Here is a 20195-nt window from a genome sequence, read left to right as displayed (position 1 = left end):
TATGCTAGACTGGTACTCGACCACTGAGCTGTGTCACCAACCCTGAAAAAACGTTATAATGAGACCTATTTCCTCATGTGTTTACTTAGAAATGTGTTTGCCACACAGGCCTGAGTTCTATACCTGGGATCTTCAGTGGAAGACTAGATGACTCCCAGAAGGTGTCCATGAACTGCTATACATACAACATGGCACTTTCGCTACCATACTCTCACATAAACATACTGAACACAAAACAGACATATCATATAATTTTTAAAATATTTCAGTTAAAAACATAATGCTTTCTTTTTTTGTGTGGTATTCCGGGTTGAACCCAAGGCCATGTACATGCAAGACACATAGTGTTTTAGCCAGGTTTATACTTGTAACCCCAACAGGATTGGAAGTGCCAGTCTATCTCGGGCTACACGGTGAAACCCTATCTCACAAGACAAGATACAAAAATGAATGTTCTACAACTGACCCACAACCCATAGCGGGGAAGGCTAATAAATGTGAACTTTCTTTTAAAGCACTTCTCCCTCTTCTCTGTCTACGAGCTACCCAATGCTCCCGGAATACCTCAGTTCTAGCCCCACCTTCTCTAGGAGTAACGTTCCCATTCTCATTTCCACTTCCACCCTTGGTGATTTAGTAGTCCAGTTTTGTTTTGTTTTTAAAGGAAATATCTCAATAGTGTTAAAGGGGTGGTTAAGATCAGATTTTGACTTCTAGAGGAGCCGTGCCTGTGGAATTTAGGTAATTTTAAATTTGCCCAAGGTCACAGATCCAACAAGCATTTGACTAGGTTACCGCTGCCTTCTCAGTAGGGATCAGACCTACAAACATCCCTGGAGCACCCTGGGTGGGAATCGTGTCTTTCTTGGTTGTTCCTCTAGATTCCCATTGAAAACTGTGATGGGGTCTATGGCTATACTACCCTGAATATGCTTACTCTTATCGACAAGCTAAACAGGGTCAGGCCTGGTAGAGGAAAATCATTCCGGAGACTGTAGCTGTAAGTGGTAAGTAGAGCACCTGCTTAGCCTGCAGTACATCTCAGTTTCTACTCTTAGGGGTGGGGGCTGGAGAGGTGGCTTAGGTGTTAAGAACACTAGCCCTCTTCCGGAGGACAGGGGTTCAATTCCGAGCACCCATATTGGGCAATCCGGGAGCTCCAATTCCAGGGCATCCAACTCCCTCTTCTGGCCTCTGAAGGCACCAGGCACTCGTGTGGTGCATAAACATGCAGGCAAAAGTGTTTGTGGAGCCAGCGGTGGTGGCGTACACTTTTATTCTCAGTACTCAGGAGGCAGAGGCAGGTGGATGTCTGTGAGTTTGAGGGCAGCCTGATCTACAGAGTGAGTTCTAGAACAGCCAGTGCTACACACAGGAAAACTGTCTTGATAAACCAAAAAAAAAAAAAAAAAAAAAAAAAAGACACTGTCTCAAAGGACCCTGTTCCCCAAATAAAAAGATCAGCGCGTGCTGCTATACTTTTCTCCTATTGTTGAGACAGAGTTTCACATGGCTTGGAACTCTTGATTTTTTTCTTTTTTTGCTGTTTTAAAATTTTTAATTTTTTTCTTTTTTGTTTTGAGTTACAAACATGATTGATTTACATGACAATCCCAATTCCCTTCTCCCTCCCCTCCTCCACTATCAACCCCCCAACTAAAATCCTACCTATCACATGTCCTTTCTTCTAATCTACACCTGACTCAACCTTTCTGCTCCCTCATGACCTCTGCATCCTTCCTTTTCTTCCCTTCTCACTCTTGTAGCTCCCACCCCCCTCTTCCCATGCTCTCAATTTGCTCAGGGGATCCTGACCCTTTCCCCTTCTCCAGGGGACCATGTGTGTCTCTTTTAGGGTCCTCCTTGTTTACTAGTTTCTCTGGCAGTGTGGATTGTAGGATGGTAATCCTTTACTCTATCACTAAAATCCACATATGAGTGAGTACATATCATGTTTGTCTTTTTGTGATTGGGTTACCTCGCTCAGAATGGTATCTTTGAGTTCCATCCATTTTCCTGCAAATTTCAAGATTCCATTGTTTTTTTCTGCTGAGTAGTACTCCATTGTGTAAATGTACCACATTTTCTCTATCCATTATTTGGTTGAGGGGCATCTAGGTTGCTTACAGTTTCTGGCTATTACAAATAGTGCTGCTATGAACATCGTTGAACAGATGTGTTTGTTGTATGATTTTTTCTTTCTTTTACATGTATTAATTTATATTAATGTGGGGCTGGAGAGATGGCTCAGCAGGTAAGAGCACTGGCTGCTCTTTCAGAGGTCCTGAGTTCAATTCCCAGCACCCACATGGTGGCTCACAACCATCTATAATGAGATCTGGTGCCCTCTTCTGGTGTGCAACCATACATGAAGGCAGAACACTGTATACATAATAAAGATCTATTAATTTGTATTAATGTAGTAAAGTACATGCATACATGTGCACTTACTGTGTGTGTATGTAGGTAAGACTTAGATTGTTATACTTTTTTTTTTTTTTTTTTTGGTTTTTCAAGACAGAGTTTCTCTGTGTGTAGCTCTGGCTGTCATAGAACTCACTCTGTAGACCAGGCAGCCCTCAAACTTACAGAGATCTGCCTGCCTCTGTCTCTCGAGTGCTGGCTGGGATTAAAGGCAGCATGGGCCACCACTGCCTGGCCCTTGTTATACTTTTTGATATCTGTATGTGTGTGCTTTCATGTGTGTGGAGACCAGAAGTAGATAATGAATACCGTCTTTTGTAGTTCTATCTTATTGTGTATTTGTGTGTTTTGCCTGCATGAATGTCTGTGTACTACAAGTATGCCTGGTGTCTATGAAGGCCAGAATAGGGCGGCTGATGCCCTAAACGGGAGCTGGGGATGTTTGGAAGAGGCCAGGATTAATTGTTGAGCTGTTGGTTCTGCTGAGCCATCTCTCTAGCCCTCAGTTTTGTACTGAGGAGAATGCCTTCAATTCCAGCACTCAGAAAGCAGAGGCAGGTGGCTGTTGAGTTTGAGGCCAGCTTGGTCTACAGAGAGAGTTCCAGGATAGCCAGAGCTACAGAAAAATCCTGTCTCGAAATACCAAAAAAAAAAAGAAAAAAAAAAGTTAAAAAAAATCTTTTTTTTTTTTTTTTTTTTTTTTGAGACAGGGTTTCCCTGTGCTACAGCCCTAGCCATCCTGGAAATCCACCTGCCTCTGCCTCCCGAGTGCTGGGATTAAAGGCCTGAACCACCAAGCCCGGCTTCGAATAATTTTTTTTTTAAGATTTTTTTTTATACCCGGGGGTTGGTGGGCACACGCCTTTAATCCCAGCACTCCGGAGGCAGAGGCAGGGGATCTCTGTGAGTTCAAGGCCAGCCTGGTCCAAAGGCCAGCCTTTGATAAGCTCCAAAGCTACACAGAGAAACCCTGTCTTCTGCCTGCATGCCAGCAGAGGGCACCAGATCTCTTTCAAGGTGGTTGTGAGCCACCATGTGGTTGCTGGGAATTGAACTCAGGACCACTGGACCGCTGAGCCGTCTCTCCAGCCCCTCAAATGATTTTTTTTTTAAAAATATTTTCACATGTATTTATTCATTTTGTGTTTATATGTATTGTAAGGGTGGGTGCACCTGTGTGGATGTCCAAAGACAACTTTAGGTAGGGAGTCAGTTCTCAATCCTTCCACCACACCACCATATGGATTCTGGGGGTGAAACTCGGACTTGTGGGCAAAGTAGCTTTATCAGCCCAACTCTGGTGTAACGAGGGCATCAGGTCCCGTTCCGGAGCTACCTGACAAGGGTGCTAGATCCTCCGGAAGAACGGCTAGCAAGCGTAATCGCTGAGCCGTCTCTCTCCAGCTCCCTCAAGTGATCTAAAGTTTTGTAATAACATTGTCGTTAAACAGGAAAATATGGCGAACGAGCATTTCACATAGGGATGAGGTTCGGGCAGTGGTGGCACACTTTTGATTCCAGCACTCTGGGGGCAGAGGCAGGGGGATCACTCTTCTATAGAGCTAGATCCAGGGCAGTGAAACCCTGTCTCGGTGTGTGTGTGTGTGTGTGTGTGTGTGTGTGTGTGTGTGTGTGTGTGTGTGTGTAGAAGGTGATGAAGTGTAAAAATTCAGAAACGTATCATGGCTGGCTGGGATAATCAGAAAAGCTTTCCTATATTAAATAAGGTTTGGAGGCATTAAATAAGATTTCATGCAGAGACACAAAAGAAGAAAACTTGTCTTTGGAGGATGGCAAGCATTTCTGCAGCAGCAGGGAAGAAGCTTTGTACGGAGAAACCAATATAGGTGTCTGAGTAACTGTAGAGAAAGAGTGGAGAATGCGGTATTTTAAGGGGAAAAATTTCCTTTAGTGCCGCAGTATTAGTGGAGGGTCAGTGTCCTGACCGCGAGTGTCCACTTGGGGGTGCTATTTCAAAACATCGGCCGATTGAACTAAGGTGAAAGGGATGTACAGCAGGTGGAACGTCAAACAAAGAAAGCGGTCTAACATTTGGATAAATGAACAAAAAAATAAAGTGATACGCAAATGCTAACTCTCTTCCTTACTACTGGATACTCAGCAACTTGGTCTCCGACAGTGCCACAAAACCGAGCCCTGCAATACGCTAGGGCTGCTACCACCTAGCCTTCCTTTAGGGACTACTATTCCCAGGAACCCTCGAGGGAGGTCAGGGTCCTCGTTCTCTTCCAGGGTGCAAGAGTGGCTCGCCGCGCGGCCTTCTGGGATTCGTAGTCTTGCAGTGTCCGTCGGGAGATGTAGTTCCCTTCCCACAATCGGCTGGGCGAGGCGGCGCCGGCGATCAGAGCAGCGCTGGGTGTTCAGGGGCCAAGATGGCGGCGCGCCGGGGACGGAGAGACCGAGTCGCGCCGTCTCCGGCTGGGGGCCCGGGGCCCGACCCTGGCGGTGGGGTTCGCGGCGGCGGTTGGGCGAGCTGGAGCCCAGCGCCGCACGGGACCGGGGGCGCCGCGGGCGCCGCGGAGCAGGTGAGAGGGTGGCCGGCGGCCCGCGGCTGGCAGCAGAGCGGCGTGTGCCGGGCGGTGACACGTGGACGCCGCGGGAAAGGGAGGGAGCACCGGCGTGCGGGCGCTGCGGGCTGCTGGGCAGCGCGGGGAGGGCCCGGGTGGCTCGCGGGGGGCACTCCCGCAGAGGCGGGACCCCTGCGGCGACTCCCGGGCACGCAGAGGCACGGGGTCGGGGTCGGGATCGCGGCCCCGGCGGGGACTCGGATTGGAGGTGAAGGCTCGCACTTCCTCCAGGGATGCCGCCGGCAGCTCCACCAGCTCGGCGCCGTAGTTCCTTTTTCGCGGCGGCACGTGGGGTGTGGGGGGACGATTTTCCCGGGAGAACTTGTCTGCCTCCCCTCCCCCTAGGCGGCGCGGGCGCCCACGTGGGTAGGGCTCGCCGGCGGGGGCGCGGGCGGGCGAGCGGGCGAGCGGGCGGGGCGCGGGGCGCGGGTCCACGTGGGGGCGGGGAGGGGATGTCCACGTGGCTCCCGTCCCAGGCTGTCGGGCGGCTAGGATCCGCGCCGGGGCCGCACTGCCGGGAACTGGGTGTGTCTCTGCCTCTCCCGCCATCTCTGGCCTGTGCTGGGGACCTCTGGCCTGGAGGTAGGGGCTGCTGGAGGCAACTTTCCTCAGAGCCTTACAAGAGTTCCTTCCCTGTTGCACCGGGCTGCAACGCCTGGCGTCGGTAGATGATGGGCTTTCCAGATGTTCTCACTGGCGGCTTTCTGGACATGGCAGGGTGTGAGGTGAGGGTTTGAGGGCTGAAGCTGAAGGGCTGTGGAGGGATGAGGTCGTGGGGGCTTCTGTCTGATCGGCGTGGAGTGAGTGAGTGGGTTGTGAGTCACAAGACCCTGGCGACGTTGGTTGCCTCGAGTCCTTCAGATGTCAATCAAGGGTCATGGGAGTGTCAGCTTACCTGGGACTAGGTTAATTTTCCCCCTCACTTTTTCTCTAGCATCTTTTTGGGAGGAGATAATTAAGGCGTGCCCCGGTGAACTCATAAATACAACTGTTGTGAGTTGTGTCTGTGTTAGACTTTCTGATATTTTTGATGGAAATAAGAAAAGTAGGAGATGATTGGGAAACTGTTCAGCGTTGGCTGAATATTTAATGGTGCCGAATTTTGTGTGTGTGTGTGTGTGTGTGTGTGTGTGTGTGTGTGTGTCCTTCAGTTCTCCTTACTTAAAAGTGTTCTTATCCTACTGCTCATTGCTGGGATTCCGAAAATGCTCAATCACATTAGGAGTGAGTGAGCAGGAATTACTTGTGTTCTTGAAGCAATTTAAGCAGAGTCCTTGACAGCAACCCCGCCCCCGTGCAGGATAGACAGTGAGTGAAGAATAATGGTGGGTGAGAAGGAAAGTGTATTTGGAATTGTATAGTCATCAGTAGTAATATAATTTGAAGAGTCTTTGAGTGATAGAGACTGGGTTGTAGGCTTCCCAGTAATACTAGGTTCAACAGAACAGTCTAGGGGATGACATTGGGATCAACTACCCTTTTCCTCCATCTTTTTTATAAGAGGTGGCCAGTACTGTTCACAACATAACCATCTGGGAGAAACAATAGGGGTGCAAGATCCAGCTCTAGTGGGTTACATGGTTAGCCAACCCAGTAGTTGGAAATGAGAATGGGAATGTTAATCCTAGAGAAGGTGGGGCTAGAACTGAGGTATTCAGGTAGCATTTGGTAGCTAGTAGGCAGAGAAGAGGGAGGTGCTCTATTTATTTATTTGTTTGTTTATTTATATATATTTTTTGGTTTTAGAGACAGGGTTTCTCTGTGTAGCTTTGGAGCCTGGGATTAAAGGTGTGCGCCACCAACGCCCGGCCAAGGGAGGTGTTTTAAAAGAAACTTCACATTGACGTCCCCCGCTAAGGGTTGTGGGTCAGTTGTAGAACGTTCATTTTTGTATTTTGCCTTAAGTAAAGATGTATTGCTAAACCACACAGATGTGAACCGTGCAGGATAAACAGTGAGTGAATAATGGTGGGTGAGAAGGAAAGTGTATTTGTAATTGTATAATTATCAGTAGTAATATAACTTGAAGAGTCTTTGAGTCATCGAGACATTTTAAATTGAAAAAAACCCCTCCCCAAGAATGAACTGTATGAAAAACTTTTATCAGACCTGTGTGAAGAACTTCTCATATGGCTTATGAGAAGAACCGAAAGGCAGGCCTAACAAAAGGGTGGAATGGGAGAGACCAAGCTGGCAAAAAGGCTGGCTGGAAGACCAAGGCATAAGCCATTATAAGAAGTTTTAAATCCATTGTTAAGGGTAGTAAGATATTGAAGGGATTTTGCTGGTTTTTGTTTGTTTTGTTTTTGGACACAGGGTTTCTCTGTGTAGTCCTCTTCCCCCATGCCTTTTGAAGGGACTTAAGATGGTCCTAGAAATGACCTGTTCTGGTTGTTGCTCTGACTCTACTAGTTACATACTTTAAAGTGTCTAGAAAAAGTTTCTGGGCTGAGCTTAGAAGTAGGATAATCAAGAGTTTATCCATACCTTTTAATTCCACACTCAGAAGACAGAGGCAGGCTGATCTCTGGTTCAGGGCCAATCTGGTCTACAAAGTGAGTTCCAGAACAGCCAGACCTGTTAATCAGACAAACCCTGTCTGGGGTGGGGGAAGGTGGTGGTGGTTAAGGATAGCCTTTTTTGTTACATAGCAAGTGCAAGACTAGCCTGGGCTACATGAGATTTTTGTCTCAAAACACTAAAGTTGGCTTTGGATTCTAGATGAGCAGACTTGATGTGTGAAAGCCAGCTGAGAGGCTGCTGGCATTTAGAGAGCTAGTGTCCAGCTCACTTTTGGCTTGGACTTAGTTTTGCATGATCTGGACCCCTTGGGAACTGTCTTACCTGGGGATTGTAAAGTGTATGGATGAAGTGGATGGTATAAAGGGAAACAGATGTCTCTGTCTTAGCCTCCAGCACCTGCTGAGAGGAGGTAGAGATGATGGTTTATAGGGCCAGACCGGTCTGGCCTAGTGGCCTGGGCTGTACAAGGGAGGAGGCAGGGCTACTTGCTCACCTATGACTGTTTGCTCAGCCAGGTGCTATTCAGCTCCTGGTTGTAATTACAGGATTGTGAAGACCTAGATGGGAGGGGTTAGTCCCTAAAACCTGCTGCCTTTTCACTTTAGCTTTGGGCCTTAAAGTGTCCCAAACCAGCCTTTCCTTCCTGGGCCTGCAACTCCGCCTTTGTAGAGAGGATTGGGTGTGTGAAGGGGGTATGGTCATACCTGTTGCTTTTGTCATTTGGAGTAGTCCAAGTGCTACATCTGTTTGCTTCAGAGGGGTGCCTGGCTTGTCTGTGTTACTACTCTTCTCAGGCCTTTACACCATACTTCAAAGAGCAGGTATGCATAGCTGTGGCTCAGGCCTCACCAGTTCCATTCTGGGCCTTGCCCATGCCCTGCCTATGACACTTGACAGGTCTGGGCGGGTCCTGCCCCATGACAAAGCTGAAGATACTGCTAGTTTACAGGCGGGGCCTTCCCATCTGTGGAATCATGCCTTCTCTTCAGCTCCCATTGGTAGGAGTGGTAAAGAGACTTCCCTTAGAACTACCATCAACATATTGGCTCTAACAGTGTAGCTCAGTTGTAGAGTCTTAGAATGGGTTTAGTCACCAGCACCAAAGAACAGGGAGTACGGATCTTGTTTGTAAGACATTGTAAGGCATAATGGGTAACTGGGATATAGGCACATATAAATTCCTCTGATGCACAGAAGAATATAAATGAACACATGCATACTATCCTAAGTATTATTTGTACCAAAGGAATTGGAATCTATTATTTTCCTCTTTTATTTATTTATATTTTGGTTTTTTTTTATTTTTTTTTATATTTTTTATTTTTTTTTGGTTTTTCGAGACAGGGTTTCTCTGTGTAGCTTTGGAGCCTATCCTGGCACTTGCTCTGGAGACCAGGCTGGCCTCGAACTCACAGAGATCTGCCTGCCTCTGCCTTCCGAGTGCTGGGATTAAAGGCGTGTGCCACCAATGCCCGCCTTTAGCGGAGTTATTAATTAGCTGCCCTCCAAGGACTTGGGTCTTTCTGAGTCATCCTCTTGCCGCCTTTTGCCTCAGGTCCACCAGGAGGATGACCTGGAGGAGCTGATTCTGCAGGATGAGACACTACTGGGGACCATGCAGAGCTACATGGATGCCTCCCTCATCTCCCTCATTGAGGATTTTGGGAGTCTTGGAGAGGTGAGCTGGGATAAGGCTTGGAGTTCTTCAGACAGGGTCTTTGAATAGGGTGTTCTGTTCTTAGTTCTTTGGAGTTGTTTTAGAAACGGCTCTGTTCTCCCAGATCCTTGGCCTATTGGATGCCCAGCCTGAGTCCTTGAAAGGTGTTTTTTGTGTATAGGTAGAGTTAGACTGCAGAGTGTCTGACTGGCCCATGAAGGGGGATGCCTTCAGTTTGGGCTGTGCTCTGAAGCTTATCTCTTCAGGTTCTTTGACCTACATGTGCAGGAGGTTCTGGTCTCTGCTTTTGAGCCTTATACTGGTCTAACCCAGAAAGATTTCCTGAGCATCTTACATCTTACTTGAATGTGTAACTAACACATTCAGTTCTGTTAGCACTAGAGGGTGGGTAGGTAGAAAAAGATAGGAACCCATGTTGCCTGGCACTCAGATCCTTCTTGCTGGGAGACTAATTCTCTTGGTGTTTAGTTCTTTTTATGGCTTAGTAGGTTATTAGAGATCTGGGGGGTCTTCTTGTCTTTCTGGAGCAGAGCAGGTTGTCTCTGGAGGACCAGAATGAAATGTCACTGCTCACCGCTCTGACAGAGATCTTGGACAACGCAGATTCTGAGAACCTGTCCCCATTTGACAGCATCCCTGATTCAGAGCTGCTTGTGTCTCCTCGGGAGAGCTCCTCTGTGAGTATGGGGGTGGGTGGGATGTGGCTGGTACCGAGGCCACAGCCACCATCTGTGAGCCTGTTGATATGACCACACAAACTGATGGAGGGTCTCTTCTTCTTAGCTCCACAAGCTACTCACTCTCTCTCGGACACCCCCAGAACGTGACCTCATCACCCCAATTGACCCTTTGGGGCCTAGCACAGGCAGTAGTAGGGTGAGTAGGGTAACCCTGACCTGGGAACCCTTATGAACTCACAGCTTGGGGAAGACATTGGGTTAGTCTGGAAAGCATGTCTTGAGGAACACCCTCTGAATCTGCTCTTGTCTCCTGCAGGTTGAGATGTCCCTTGCAGATTCTCCTTGGGACTTCCCTCCACCTTTCTTGGAAACTTCTTCCCCTAAGCTGCCTAGCTGGAGACCCTCAAGATCAAGGCCTCGGTGGGGTCAGTCCCCTCCCCCCCAGCAGCGCAGTGATGGAGAAGAGGAGGAGGAGCTCGCCAACTGCAGCGGTCAGATAGTTGCTGGAGAACTGGACAACTCTGTGAACAGCTTGGACTTCCCCATGCACCTGGCATGCCCGGAGGAAGAAGACAAGCCAACAGCAGCAAAGGTGACAGCGTCCGCACCTGGTGACGAGAGCATCTCCTCCTTGAGTGAGCTGGTCCGTGCCATGCATCCATACTGCTTGCCCAGCCTCACTCACTTGGCGTCACTTGAGGATGAGCTTCAGGAACAGGCTGATGATTTGACCCTGCCCGAGGGTTGTGTGGTGTTGGAAATAGTGGGCCAGGCAGCCACTGCTGGTGATGACCTGGAGATCCCGGTTGTGGTGCGGCAGATTCCGTCTGGGTCCCAGTCTGTGCTCCTGGATGAGTCTGTAGAGACCAGTCGTGCCCTGCAGCTATTCATGCCCACCATGGAGGCCGGGACGGAAGCTGTGGTGCCTAATGCTGCCCCTTGCCCTGATCAAGAATTATCATTGAACTCTGCCTGCTTATTGGAGCCCAGGGAAATCATGGAGTCATTGGCACCCGGGGAGCCTCAGAACCCACCTGCCAATGCAATTCAGGAATCTCAGAGAGTTCCCAGAAAGGGCAGGAAGAAGAAGAACAAGGAACAGCCAGCAGTCTGTTTGGAAGGCTATTCCAGGAGGCTGAGATCATCTTCTCGTGGACAGTCTTCTGTGGCTACAGAGGTGAACTCCCAGGCAGGGAACTTACAGAAACAGCCTGAGGAAGAAATTCAGAGACAGGCTGAGGTTCCTCAGAGCAGGGGGAAGCCACGGGCGTGGGCTCGGGCATGGGCAGCTGCCTTGGAGAACTCCGAGTGTGAGAACTTAGAGAGAAATGCAGGACAGGGTAATCCTGCTGAAGAAGATGCTCTAGACCTCTGCCCTGAGCTAGCTGAGACCAGCCAAGCCGACCCCATTCTCTTACTGAATGACTCTGCTCAAGCTGACCCCATGCCGCTTGACTCTGTTGAAGCTGATGCTGCTGCATTTGGTCATGCTGAAGCTGACTGTACACCTGTTGGCCAGGCTTCAGCTAGTACAGAGCTGGCTGGTCCTCTCCCAGCAGGCCCAGTGCTGACTGGCCCCATCCTGGCTGACAGGACAGGAATTGAACCTGCGGTGACTGTTCCCACTTCAGATAACTTGTCTCCAGCTAACACAGTGACCGTTGACCCTATTCCAAATGACCTGGCTCCAGTAGACCCTGTGCTAGTTAAGTGCAGACCAACCGACCCTAGACGGGCTGCAGTAGCAGCAGCTCAGGGAAATCGTCTTTCTCTAGAGTCCTCAGACCATCCCAAGAACATCACCCCTGAAGTCAAGAGTGGTGTAGGTCCTCTGAAGGTGGAAGGGAGCACCAATGCTACAACCCAAGAAGCCAGACCTCGGCCTCTCAGCCTATCTGAGTACCGGCAGCGAAGGCAGCAACGGCAAACAGAGGCAGAAGGCAGGAATTCTCAGCCCCCAGTTGGCAAGTGGCCTAGTCTCCCAGAGACCCCCACAAGACTGGCAGATATCCCTTGTCTTGTTCCACCAGCCCCAGCCAAGAAGACAGCTCCACAGCGGAGCTCTGTAGCTATACCAGAGACTGGTTTGGGGTCTGTGGGTAGCACCTCTGCTTCCCCTAGTCCTGAGCCATCTGCAAGCAAACCTGTGGTTTCAACTCACTGTGAACAGGTGCCATCTCATGAGATGCCCCTTCCAGTTAGACCGCCCCCTCCAACCTTGCAGTCTGTGTCTCCTCCTGGGCCCATCCCTTCCACAGTGCCCACTCCTTTGCCTTTTCCTCCAGGCATACCTCCTCTGCTTCCTCTTCCTTCAAGTGGCCACGGAGTCCCCAGTCTGCCCCCACCTCCCTTGCAACCACCTGGACTTAGAGTGTCAATGAGACAACTACCACCTGACCCCTATACTCACTATGCCCCTGTGCCACCCTGGCCTTGTTATCCCTCTGTGCCCCCTTCTGGATATCCTTGTCTGCCCCCACAACCAACGGTGCCCATGGTGTCTGGTACTCCTGGTACCTATGCTGTACCCCCAACTTGCAATGTGCCTTGGGTACCCCCTCCTGCACCAGTTTCACCTTACAGCTCCAGCTGTGCCTATGGGCCCATGGGGTGGGGCCCAGGGCTGCGACAGCCTCCGTTCTGGTCTACTGTTTCTCCACCTCCTTTGTCTTCAGCCTCTACTGGAGGAGCTGTTCTCCCATCCAGTGTGGAACCCAGTAGTAATCCAGCTGTTCCTCCTGAAGATACGCTTCCAGTGCCAGTGACTTCTTCCCTAAGTTCTGGGCCATCCAGCCCCATAGCTCCACCTCCACCTCCACCTCCACCGATAGAGCCCACAAAGCTGGAGGTCCAGCCAGTGCCAAGAGAGCCCACAAAGCTGGAGGTCCAGCCAGTGCCGTTAGAGCCCACAAAGCTGGAGGTCCAGGCAGTGCCAAGAGAGCCCACAAAGCTGGAGGTCCAGCCAGTGCCTGTGTCTCCCCAACCAAAACAGAAAGTGTCTACCCTGATACAAAGTCCTAAGATCAAGGCTCCACCGTGTCTGTCTGCTGAGTGTGTAGCTGTTGGGGAGTCTGCATCAGAGAGGCTGAAGCCTGAGGAGACCAGAACAAGGGAGAAGCCCCTTTGTGCAGCTGACAAGGCTATTCCCTTGCTAAGGCAGAACACTGTCCCAAAGTTGCCTGCTGTCCATCCTGCTCGTCTAAGGAAGCTGTCCTTCCTGCCCACTCCACGCTCTCAGGGTCCTGAGGACGTGGTACAGGCTTTCATCAGCGAGATTGGTGAGTGATAGGCTTTTGCAGTGCAGTCAGCACAAGAAGGGTGTGTGGGTGGCTGGAAGGGTTGCCCACAGGCCAGGAAGACTAACTTGTACGAGGCTGCCCTTGTTGGGTTTCCTTGGGGGTGTCCTCTGAGATATGGTGCTCCAGTTGTTTGAGTCCTTGCTGTGTGCTGCTCCTGGGGTTCACTTACTTTGGTGGACAGGGAGGCGCCTAAGGGGAGACTGGGGAGCTCAGTTGATGAGGACTAGATTTTAATCCTTTTGTATTCCTTCACAGGAATCGAAGCATCAGACCTGTCCAGTCTCTTGGAGCAGTTTGAGAAATCAGAAGGTAAGGGAACCTAGGGGTTTTTTGTTCCAACTTTATTTTTTGTTTACACTTCCTTTGAGTTTATAGCCTTTTAGTAGCTTGAACAGGGGTAGAGGGTAGAGGGCAATCAACCACGAGAAGAACCTCTTAATTGGTTTAGGGAGGCACCATTTCCCCTGGGAGGTAGTCTAAGCCAGGGACTTGATGGTATAGCATAAGTAATTAAAGAGAAGATAGGAGAAAGATTGGGAATGGGTGGGGATTGTTCCTAGGGGTCAGCAACTCTTCTGTTGAGCGTCAGAGGTGGGCTCTCATGGAATATGTGGTGGTATATAAGGCAGAAAGAAGAGGTCGGTATAGGGTGGCTCCTCCTAGATGCTTTTGGAAGGCAGTGAGGAACTTGACTTTCTCAAGGCATGGTGCTGGGTGCTGTAGAGGTTACTATATTCTCCTCTAGAGGATCTTATTGATATAATTGGCAAAGAATCTGCACAGATGACTTGAGTTGGTAACAGATACCTGTAGACTATAAAGCAGAAGAGTGAGACATGTAGGCTACGTGTTCGAGATGTAGTTTCATGGGAGAACCCATGCTTAGCCTGTGCGTGGTCTTGGATTCATTTGTTAGACAAGTCTGATATCAAGTATGATGTGTGCCTTTCTTCCCAGCACTGGGAAGCAGATCTCAGAGCTCAAGGCCAGCCTGGTTTATATATATATGGTGAGTTCCAGGACGGCTGGGCTATGTAGAGAGATCCTGTTTCAGTTTATGGCTAAGACATTAGGTAGATAATGTTTAACCTTGCCTGCTAGGCCTGTCAATTTGGACTGACTCAGTATCAGTGGGGAGTGGGTATTTCTGAGCAGAAAAAAATGTCATTATCTAGATGGCACTGGAGGAACTGGATCTGAGCTCAGCAGGGGTGTGTAGGCAAAGCTGGTGTCCTCCTGGGTATCTTTGCCACCTCCATTTGGAACATCTGGTTGGGCTTTTAACTAATATGATTTCTTTACAGCCAAAAAGGAGTGTCCTCTCCCGGCTCCTGCTGACAGCTTGGCTGTAGGAAACTCAGGGTAAGTATGGCGATGTGAGCGAGTTACCCTACAGCTGTTGGTCAGCAGCCAGCCAGCACTCCAGGACTTCCAGCTGCACACCTTTGTGGGGGGATGGCCCATCGACTCTAGTGTCTCCCCCATTTCTGTCCCCTGCTCTGTTACTGCCAAGACACTGCCAGGGGTGATGCAGTTGGGGAGGGTATGTGTGTGCTGTTAGGAATTCCAGGGCCTTGCAGGTGCCGCGTAGAATTTGGCAAATTAGGTCCTCTGGGTTTATTCCCTTCTATTGTCAGACTGGAAGCTTATTCAGGGCTGGTGATGAGGTCACTTGAAGTAGGGGAAATATCTGGGGCTTCCCCTAACCCCTTGAAGGACACGGGCACCTGAATCTCTTTACTTACCAGCATTCTAGTAAGTAAGCATTACCAGGCCTCATTTTTCACATTCCTGATCTGCTAAGCATGGTCTTCACCCACTGATTTCACTTAGAGTTGAACTTGGTAGGCAAAGTTCCTGATGGAAGGAGGTGGGGGGACTTAGGGCCATTTCACTGAAGGTCCTAGCCAGCCTGCCTCCTGAAATTTGGCAGAATTGAATAGGCCCAATCTACAGCTTAGTCACTATGGCCCTGCTGTGCTAGAAGACCACTGTGGGGCAGTTTGGACATCCTGTTTTTCTCTACATACACCTTTTTCATTGCTTTGTGAGGAAAGCAGATATACAAGATATTGAGGCAATGAACCAGGCTTTCCCTTTTCCCCCCCGCCAGCAGCATTGACACTCCCCAGGAGAAGAGACCCCTAGACCGGTTACAAGCCCCAGAACTGGCCAACGTGGCAGGTGGGTTCAGGTTGAACTCTGGCTCTTAGTCTGTGCAGCACGTGTGCAGTGCCTGCTGTACATCAGTCTGTGTAGACATTGGGGTACAGACATCTGATCTCCGTTGTTGTGTTCCTGGTCAAGGGGGCAGATGTGTAAACAAATGAGCATGTCGGTTAGGCTATCAAGGTGACGTAAGCAGTAGGCTGTGAGGGGCAGTGCGGGAGGGGTATGTAGAATGTTACTGGCTGAGTCTTGAGAACGTCACTGCTGTCAGTCAGATGGTAGCTTTTAGGGAAATGAGGCAGCCTGACTGAACTACAGAAGCAACTAGCTTTTATGTTTGCAGCACTGAGTGGCTTGGTTTGACCTAGAGTAGAAGCTGAAGAGGGTAGTGGCGGAACAAAAGAGAGAGTTAGGGCTCAAGTGATTACACAAGAGGTCCAATTATGGCACTTGAATGCCCTATTAAGCTGCTTGGACTTCATCCTGTATATGTATTGAAGAAACAATTGAAAAAGCATTCTCAGACTTGGTTTTGGATGGTTGGTGTTGCAAAAATCTAGATAACAGGTATGGAGCTGGAAAGGAAGTAGGTAAGTTTATGGCATAAATGTAGGCAAGTTACAACCTAGACATTAGTTAATGCTAGGTAGAGGGCTGGATTTAGACATGAAAATGATTAGGTAAATGAGATAGAACCTGGTTACTAGGTAGGTTTGAGTAGTTGAGTGGCTGATCTTTTGTAGTTACAGCAGTAAGAGAAGTTGGGGTGTTGTCCATGCTTAGCGTACTCTGAGAAGCGGGGTCTCCAGCCTAGATACACAGAATCTGGAGTATAGAACTGGATCTCACCCTGCTATCTCCATCCTCCCTCCCTCCCCCCCACAGGGCTCACCCCTCCAGCTACCCCTCCCCATCAGTTATGGAAACCCCTGGCTGCTGTCTCACTGTTGGCCAAAGCCAAATCTCCTAAATCTACCGCCCAGGAGGGAACCCTGAAGCCTGAAGGAGTTACAGAGGCCAAACATCCAGCTGCAGCCTGCCTCCAAGATGGGGTCCATGGCCCTAGTCCCGTCCATGTGGGCTCTGGGGACCATGACTATTGTGTCCGAAGCAGGACACCCCCCAAAAAGATGCCTGCCCTAGTCATTCCAGAGGTGGGCTCCCGATGGAATGTCAAGCGCCATCAGGACATCACCATCAAACCTGTCTTGTCATTGGGCCCAGCTGCTCCCCTGCTTCCATGCACAACTTCCCAGGGGCCACTTGACCACAGGACTAACAGTGAGCAGGCAGAGCCCTCGGTGCCTTGTCTTGCCCCATCCACCTTGCTGTCTCCTGAGGCCTCACCCTGCCGGAATGACATGAACACTAGGACTCCCTCTGAGTCCCCAGGCAAACAGCGGTCAATGCGCTGTTACCGAAAAGCCTGCAGATCAGTCAGCCCCCCAGGTCGGGGCTGGCAGGGCCGCCGTGGCCGCAGCAGCCGGTCTGTCAGCTCTGGGTCCAACCGGACCAGCGAAGCGTCCTCATCTTCATCGGTGTCTTCCTCATCCCGATCCCGGTCCAGGTCCCTCTCCCCCCCCCACAAGAGGTGGCGCAGGTGAGCGTTGTTGGCCTGTTAGATTCTTTCCATTTGGGAAGCTCATGAACTCTCTTGTAGTTTACTTTGAAAAGGCTATGTATGGGTTAATGTACTTTCAGTCATTAAGGCTGAAGGTTTCTGTCTTTGGCTCTTGTCTTCCTTTTTGTGGACTGTTGGAGGCAAACTGGGATTATCCTGTGTCTGGGATATTCCTGAAGTTTTCTGCGTCCCTGAGGTGTGCCTTGGGTAGACTTACTAAGGTTTGATCTTGACTAAGATTACTTAATACCATTATTATTGGTGCTCATACATGATATTTTCTTGGTGTTAATGCAGGATAGTGGGTTACCCTTAAGTGCTGGTGAGATGGCTCAGTAGGTACAGATGCATGCTTGGACCTGAGTTTAATCCTGGGATCACATGGTGGAGTAAGAGAAGCAATTGTGGAAAGTTGTCCTCTGATCTCTGCATACACGCTATGGCACAACACACAAACACACACAATAAATTAATGTTAAAAAAAGGAATAGAATTCTTGTGGGGCGGTGCTGCAGTTGTAGAGTGCCTGCCTAGCATGCATGAAGTCCTGGATTTGATTACCAGCACCATGTAAACTATACATGCGTTACATGCCTGTAATCATAGCACTGCCTCCAGAGGCAGAAGGATCACAAGTAAAATTGTCCTTGGCTACAGAGTGTTGGGGCCAGTCTTAGGTTATATGAGACACTGTTTTAGCAGTGATACCTATCTAAAAATGGCTGTGAACAGTGGTTCTGGCATGGTAACCTCTGCTCTCACCTTGGTTACAGTATTGCTCTGAGAGATGTTAGGGGAACAGTTATAGCTCAGACTCTGGTACTTTGCTCCAGCCCAACAAATAGAGTAACTGCCAAAACCAAGGTTAGCTAGCCCTCTGTCTCCTGAGTCTCCCTGTATTTTCCTTTCTATTTCTGATTTGTTAAGTATTTTCCCATTTTCAGTGGAAAACATGTAAATGAAACTCAGTAGTAATACAGTTGTGTCAAGTATGTGGAAGGCCCTAGGTATATAATCCTCAGTCCCAACAACCAAGAAGTATGCATGCTGGGCACAGTGCTGGAAAGGCAGAGGTAGGGAATCACAAGTTCATTGCCAGCTTGGGCAACCTAGTGAGACCCCCGCTCAAGGAAAAGGGAAATAATAATGTCATGTAGAACTGTGAAAACACTTAATGTATATCAAGTTTTATGAAGGGTTTTCCATCTGATGTCTTCGAAGAAAACTTGAAGCGCTTCTGCTCTCCTTTACCCTGGGTCCTGTGCTCCCTACCAGGGAGGCAGGTCTGAGCCTGGCTCAGGTAGTGGAACTTATCTGCGCCGTTCCCATCATTTCTGTCCTTTCTTCCAGGTCCAGCTGCAGTTCCTCTGGACGTTCCAGAAGGTGTTCATCCTCTTCGTCGTCTTCGTCGTCGTCTTCCTCCTCTTCCTCCTCCTCCTCCTCCAGTTCCAGAAGCCGTTCACCCTCTCTGTCCCCTCGGAGGAGAAGTGACCGAAGACGGCGGTGAGCATGAGCTTGGATTGGAGGGCAGGGCATCTAGTTCTGAGTCTTGAATTGTGTCTGGGGGCTGATGGGACCTCTCTTGTCAGGTACAGCTCTTACCGTTCCAGTGACCATTACCAAAGGCAGAGGGTGCTGCAGAAGGAGCGTGCAATAGTGAGTAGAGATTCGCGTTGTGGAGGAGGGGCCTTACCCTGTGCCAAGAGCTGTCATTGACAGCTGCAGCTCTGGCTCACAGAGTGTCTGTCCTTTGTCTGACATAGGAAGAGAGAAGAGTGGTCTTCATTGGAAAAATACCTGGCCGCATGACTCGGTCAGAGCTGAAACAGAGGTTCTCTGTTTTTGGAGAGATTGAGGAATGCACCATTCATTTTCGTGTGCAAGGGTAAGCTTGGGTCTTAAGGTTAGGATGTTCTTTCTGTTACAGTCATATACCTTGACACTTCTCTGTCCTTGTGTTCTGTTGTGCTGGGCCGTGTGGGGTCACCTTCATTTTTTTTATGATCAGAGGGTTGGCCATTGGGGAAATGAGAAGAAGCACCTGTGTACCCTGGGGTGCTGAGTCTTCTCCATAACCTGTGTACCAATGGCTCACCTTCCCTACTAGTGACAACTATGGTTTCGTCACTTACCGATATGCTGAGGAGGCTTTTGCAGCCATCGAGAGTGGCCATAAGCTTCGGCAGGCAGATGAGCAGCCCTTTGATCTCTGCTTTGGGGGCCGCAGGCAGTTCTGCAAGAGGAGTTACTCTGATCTTGGTGAGTTTAGAAGGAGGGCTTGAGGCTTTGAGGCCTTGACATCCCCTCCCCAGAAGGGTAAGCTGGATGCCTTGCCACCTGACATACAAAGAACCTAGAGGGTGGGGTGAGAGGGTGGCTTTCCCACACCCTCACAAGAGGGCAGTTTTGCTCCGTCAGCTGCTTGGATGGGCCGAGGCTCCATTTGAAAACCCTGTGCTTGAGAAGTGTGGTGTGGGACCGTAATGTTTGTTCCTCTCTGCTCTGTAGACTCCAATCGGGAAGACTTTGATCCTGCTCCTGTGAAGAGCAAATTTGATTCTCTTGACTTTGATACATTGTTGAAACAGGCCCAGAAGAACCTGAGGAGGTAACCCTGGGCACTCCTCCCCCACCCGTTTTCTCTGGAGGTGCCCAACCTCCTTTCCCCCCTTCCCCACTCTAGGGGGAGAGCTGCTAGTGTGGAAATGACTGTTTTATAAAGAAATTGGAAAAAGTTAAATAAAAATGTGTTAAACCGGGATTTTTAAGTGGTATTTGTTGTTTTTTAATAACAGGCATTAAACAAATTAACTTTCATTTCTGTGTAAGGTGGGTCTGAGGGAATGTCTAATAAACATCAACGCTAGAGAACTCCCATGTGGTGGTCTTCCTTCTGTGTTCTAAGGTCAAGTGTACTCAGTATATTTCTGAACACACTTGGGGTCATGCTTACCTTCAGTGAGTTCCTAGGACCCCTCTTTTGGCTGGGTATAAAATCACATTGGATTTAATTTCCGCTTCTCAGATCTGTCACATAAAATAAGTCAAAAGGGGAGGAACACTTCTCAAACGTCAAAGACATTTGAAATACTTTATGTTTTGGCAATCTCTGTATCCTGTCCTCTGGGCCACTGTGTAGCTGAAGATGACCTAAGTCCTGGGATTACAGGCATGTCTTAGTACATCTATTTTATATAGGGCTGGGGTTTGAAC

General features: G+C 49.3%; 1 protein-coding gene across 11 annotated transcripts; it reads left to right on the top strand.

Moving 5' to 3' along the window:
• The first annotated feature begins 4769 nt into the window (after positions 1-4769).
• On the top strand, positions 4770-19743 carry Pprc1 (PPARG related coactivator 1). Of its 11 annotated transcripts, none has more exons than XM_035441793.1 (14): positions 4773-4970; positions 9091-9213; positions 9741-9890; positions 9997-10089; positions 10210-13171; positions 13448-13501; positions 14497-14554; positions 15306-15376; positions 16247-16961; positions 18333-18485; positions 18578-18638; positions 18746-18867; positions 19090-19241; positions 19491-19743. In XM_035441793.1, exons 1-14 carry the CDS (start codon positions 4818-4820, stop codon positions 19592-19594), a joined length of 4971 nt encoding a protein of 1656 aa, XP_035297684.1. In that variant the 5' UTR covers positions 4773-4817; the 3' UTR covers positions 19595-19743. The 11 variants fall into 11 exon arrangements, with proteins under 11 accessions (XP_035297687.1, XP_035297686.1, XP_035297684.1 ...); XM_035441792.1 differs by having other exon boundaries at positions 4774-4970; positions 15309-15376; positions 18572-18638; XM_035441791.1 differs by having other exon boundaries at positions 4774-4970; positions 18572-18638.
• Positions 19744-20195: the final 452 nt, after the last annotated feature.

This window comes from Cricetulus griseus, chromosome 3 (genome assembly GCF_003668045.3).
Source record: "Cricetulus griseus strain 17A/GY chromosome 3, alternate assembly CriGri-PICRH-1.0, whole genome shotgun sequence".
Taxonomy (NCBI): Eukaryota; Metazoa; Chordata; class Mammalia; order Rodentia; family Cricetidae; genus Cricetulus; species Cricetulus griseus.
Note: the sequence above shows the minus strand (reverse complement) of the source record. Positions and strands in the feature narration are given on the sequence as shown.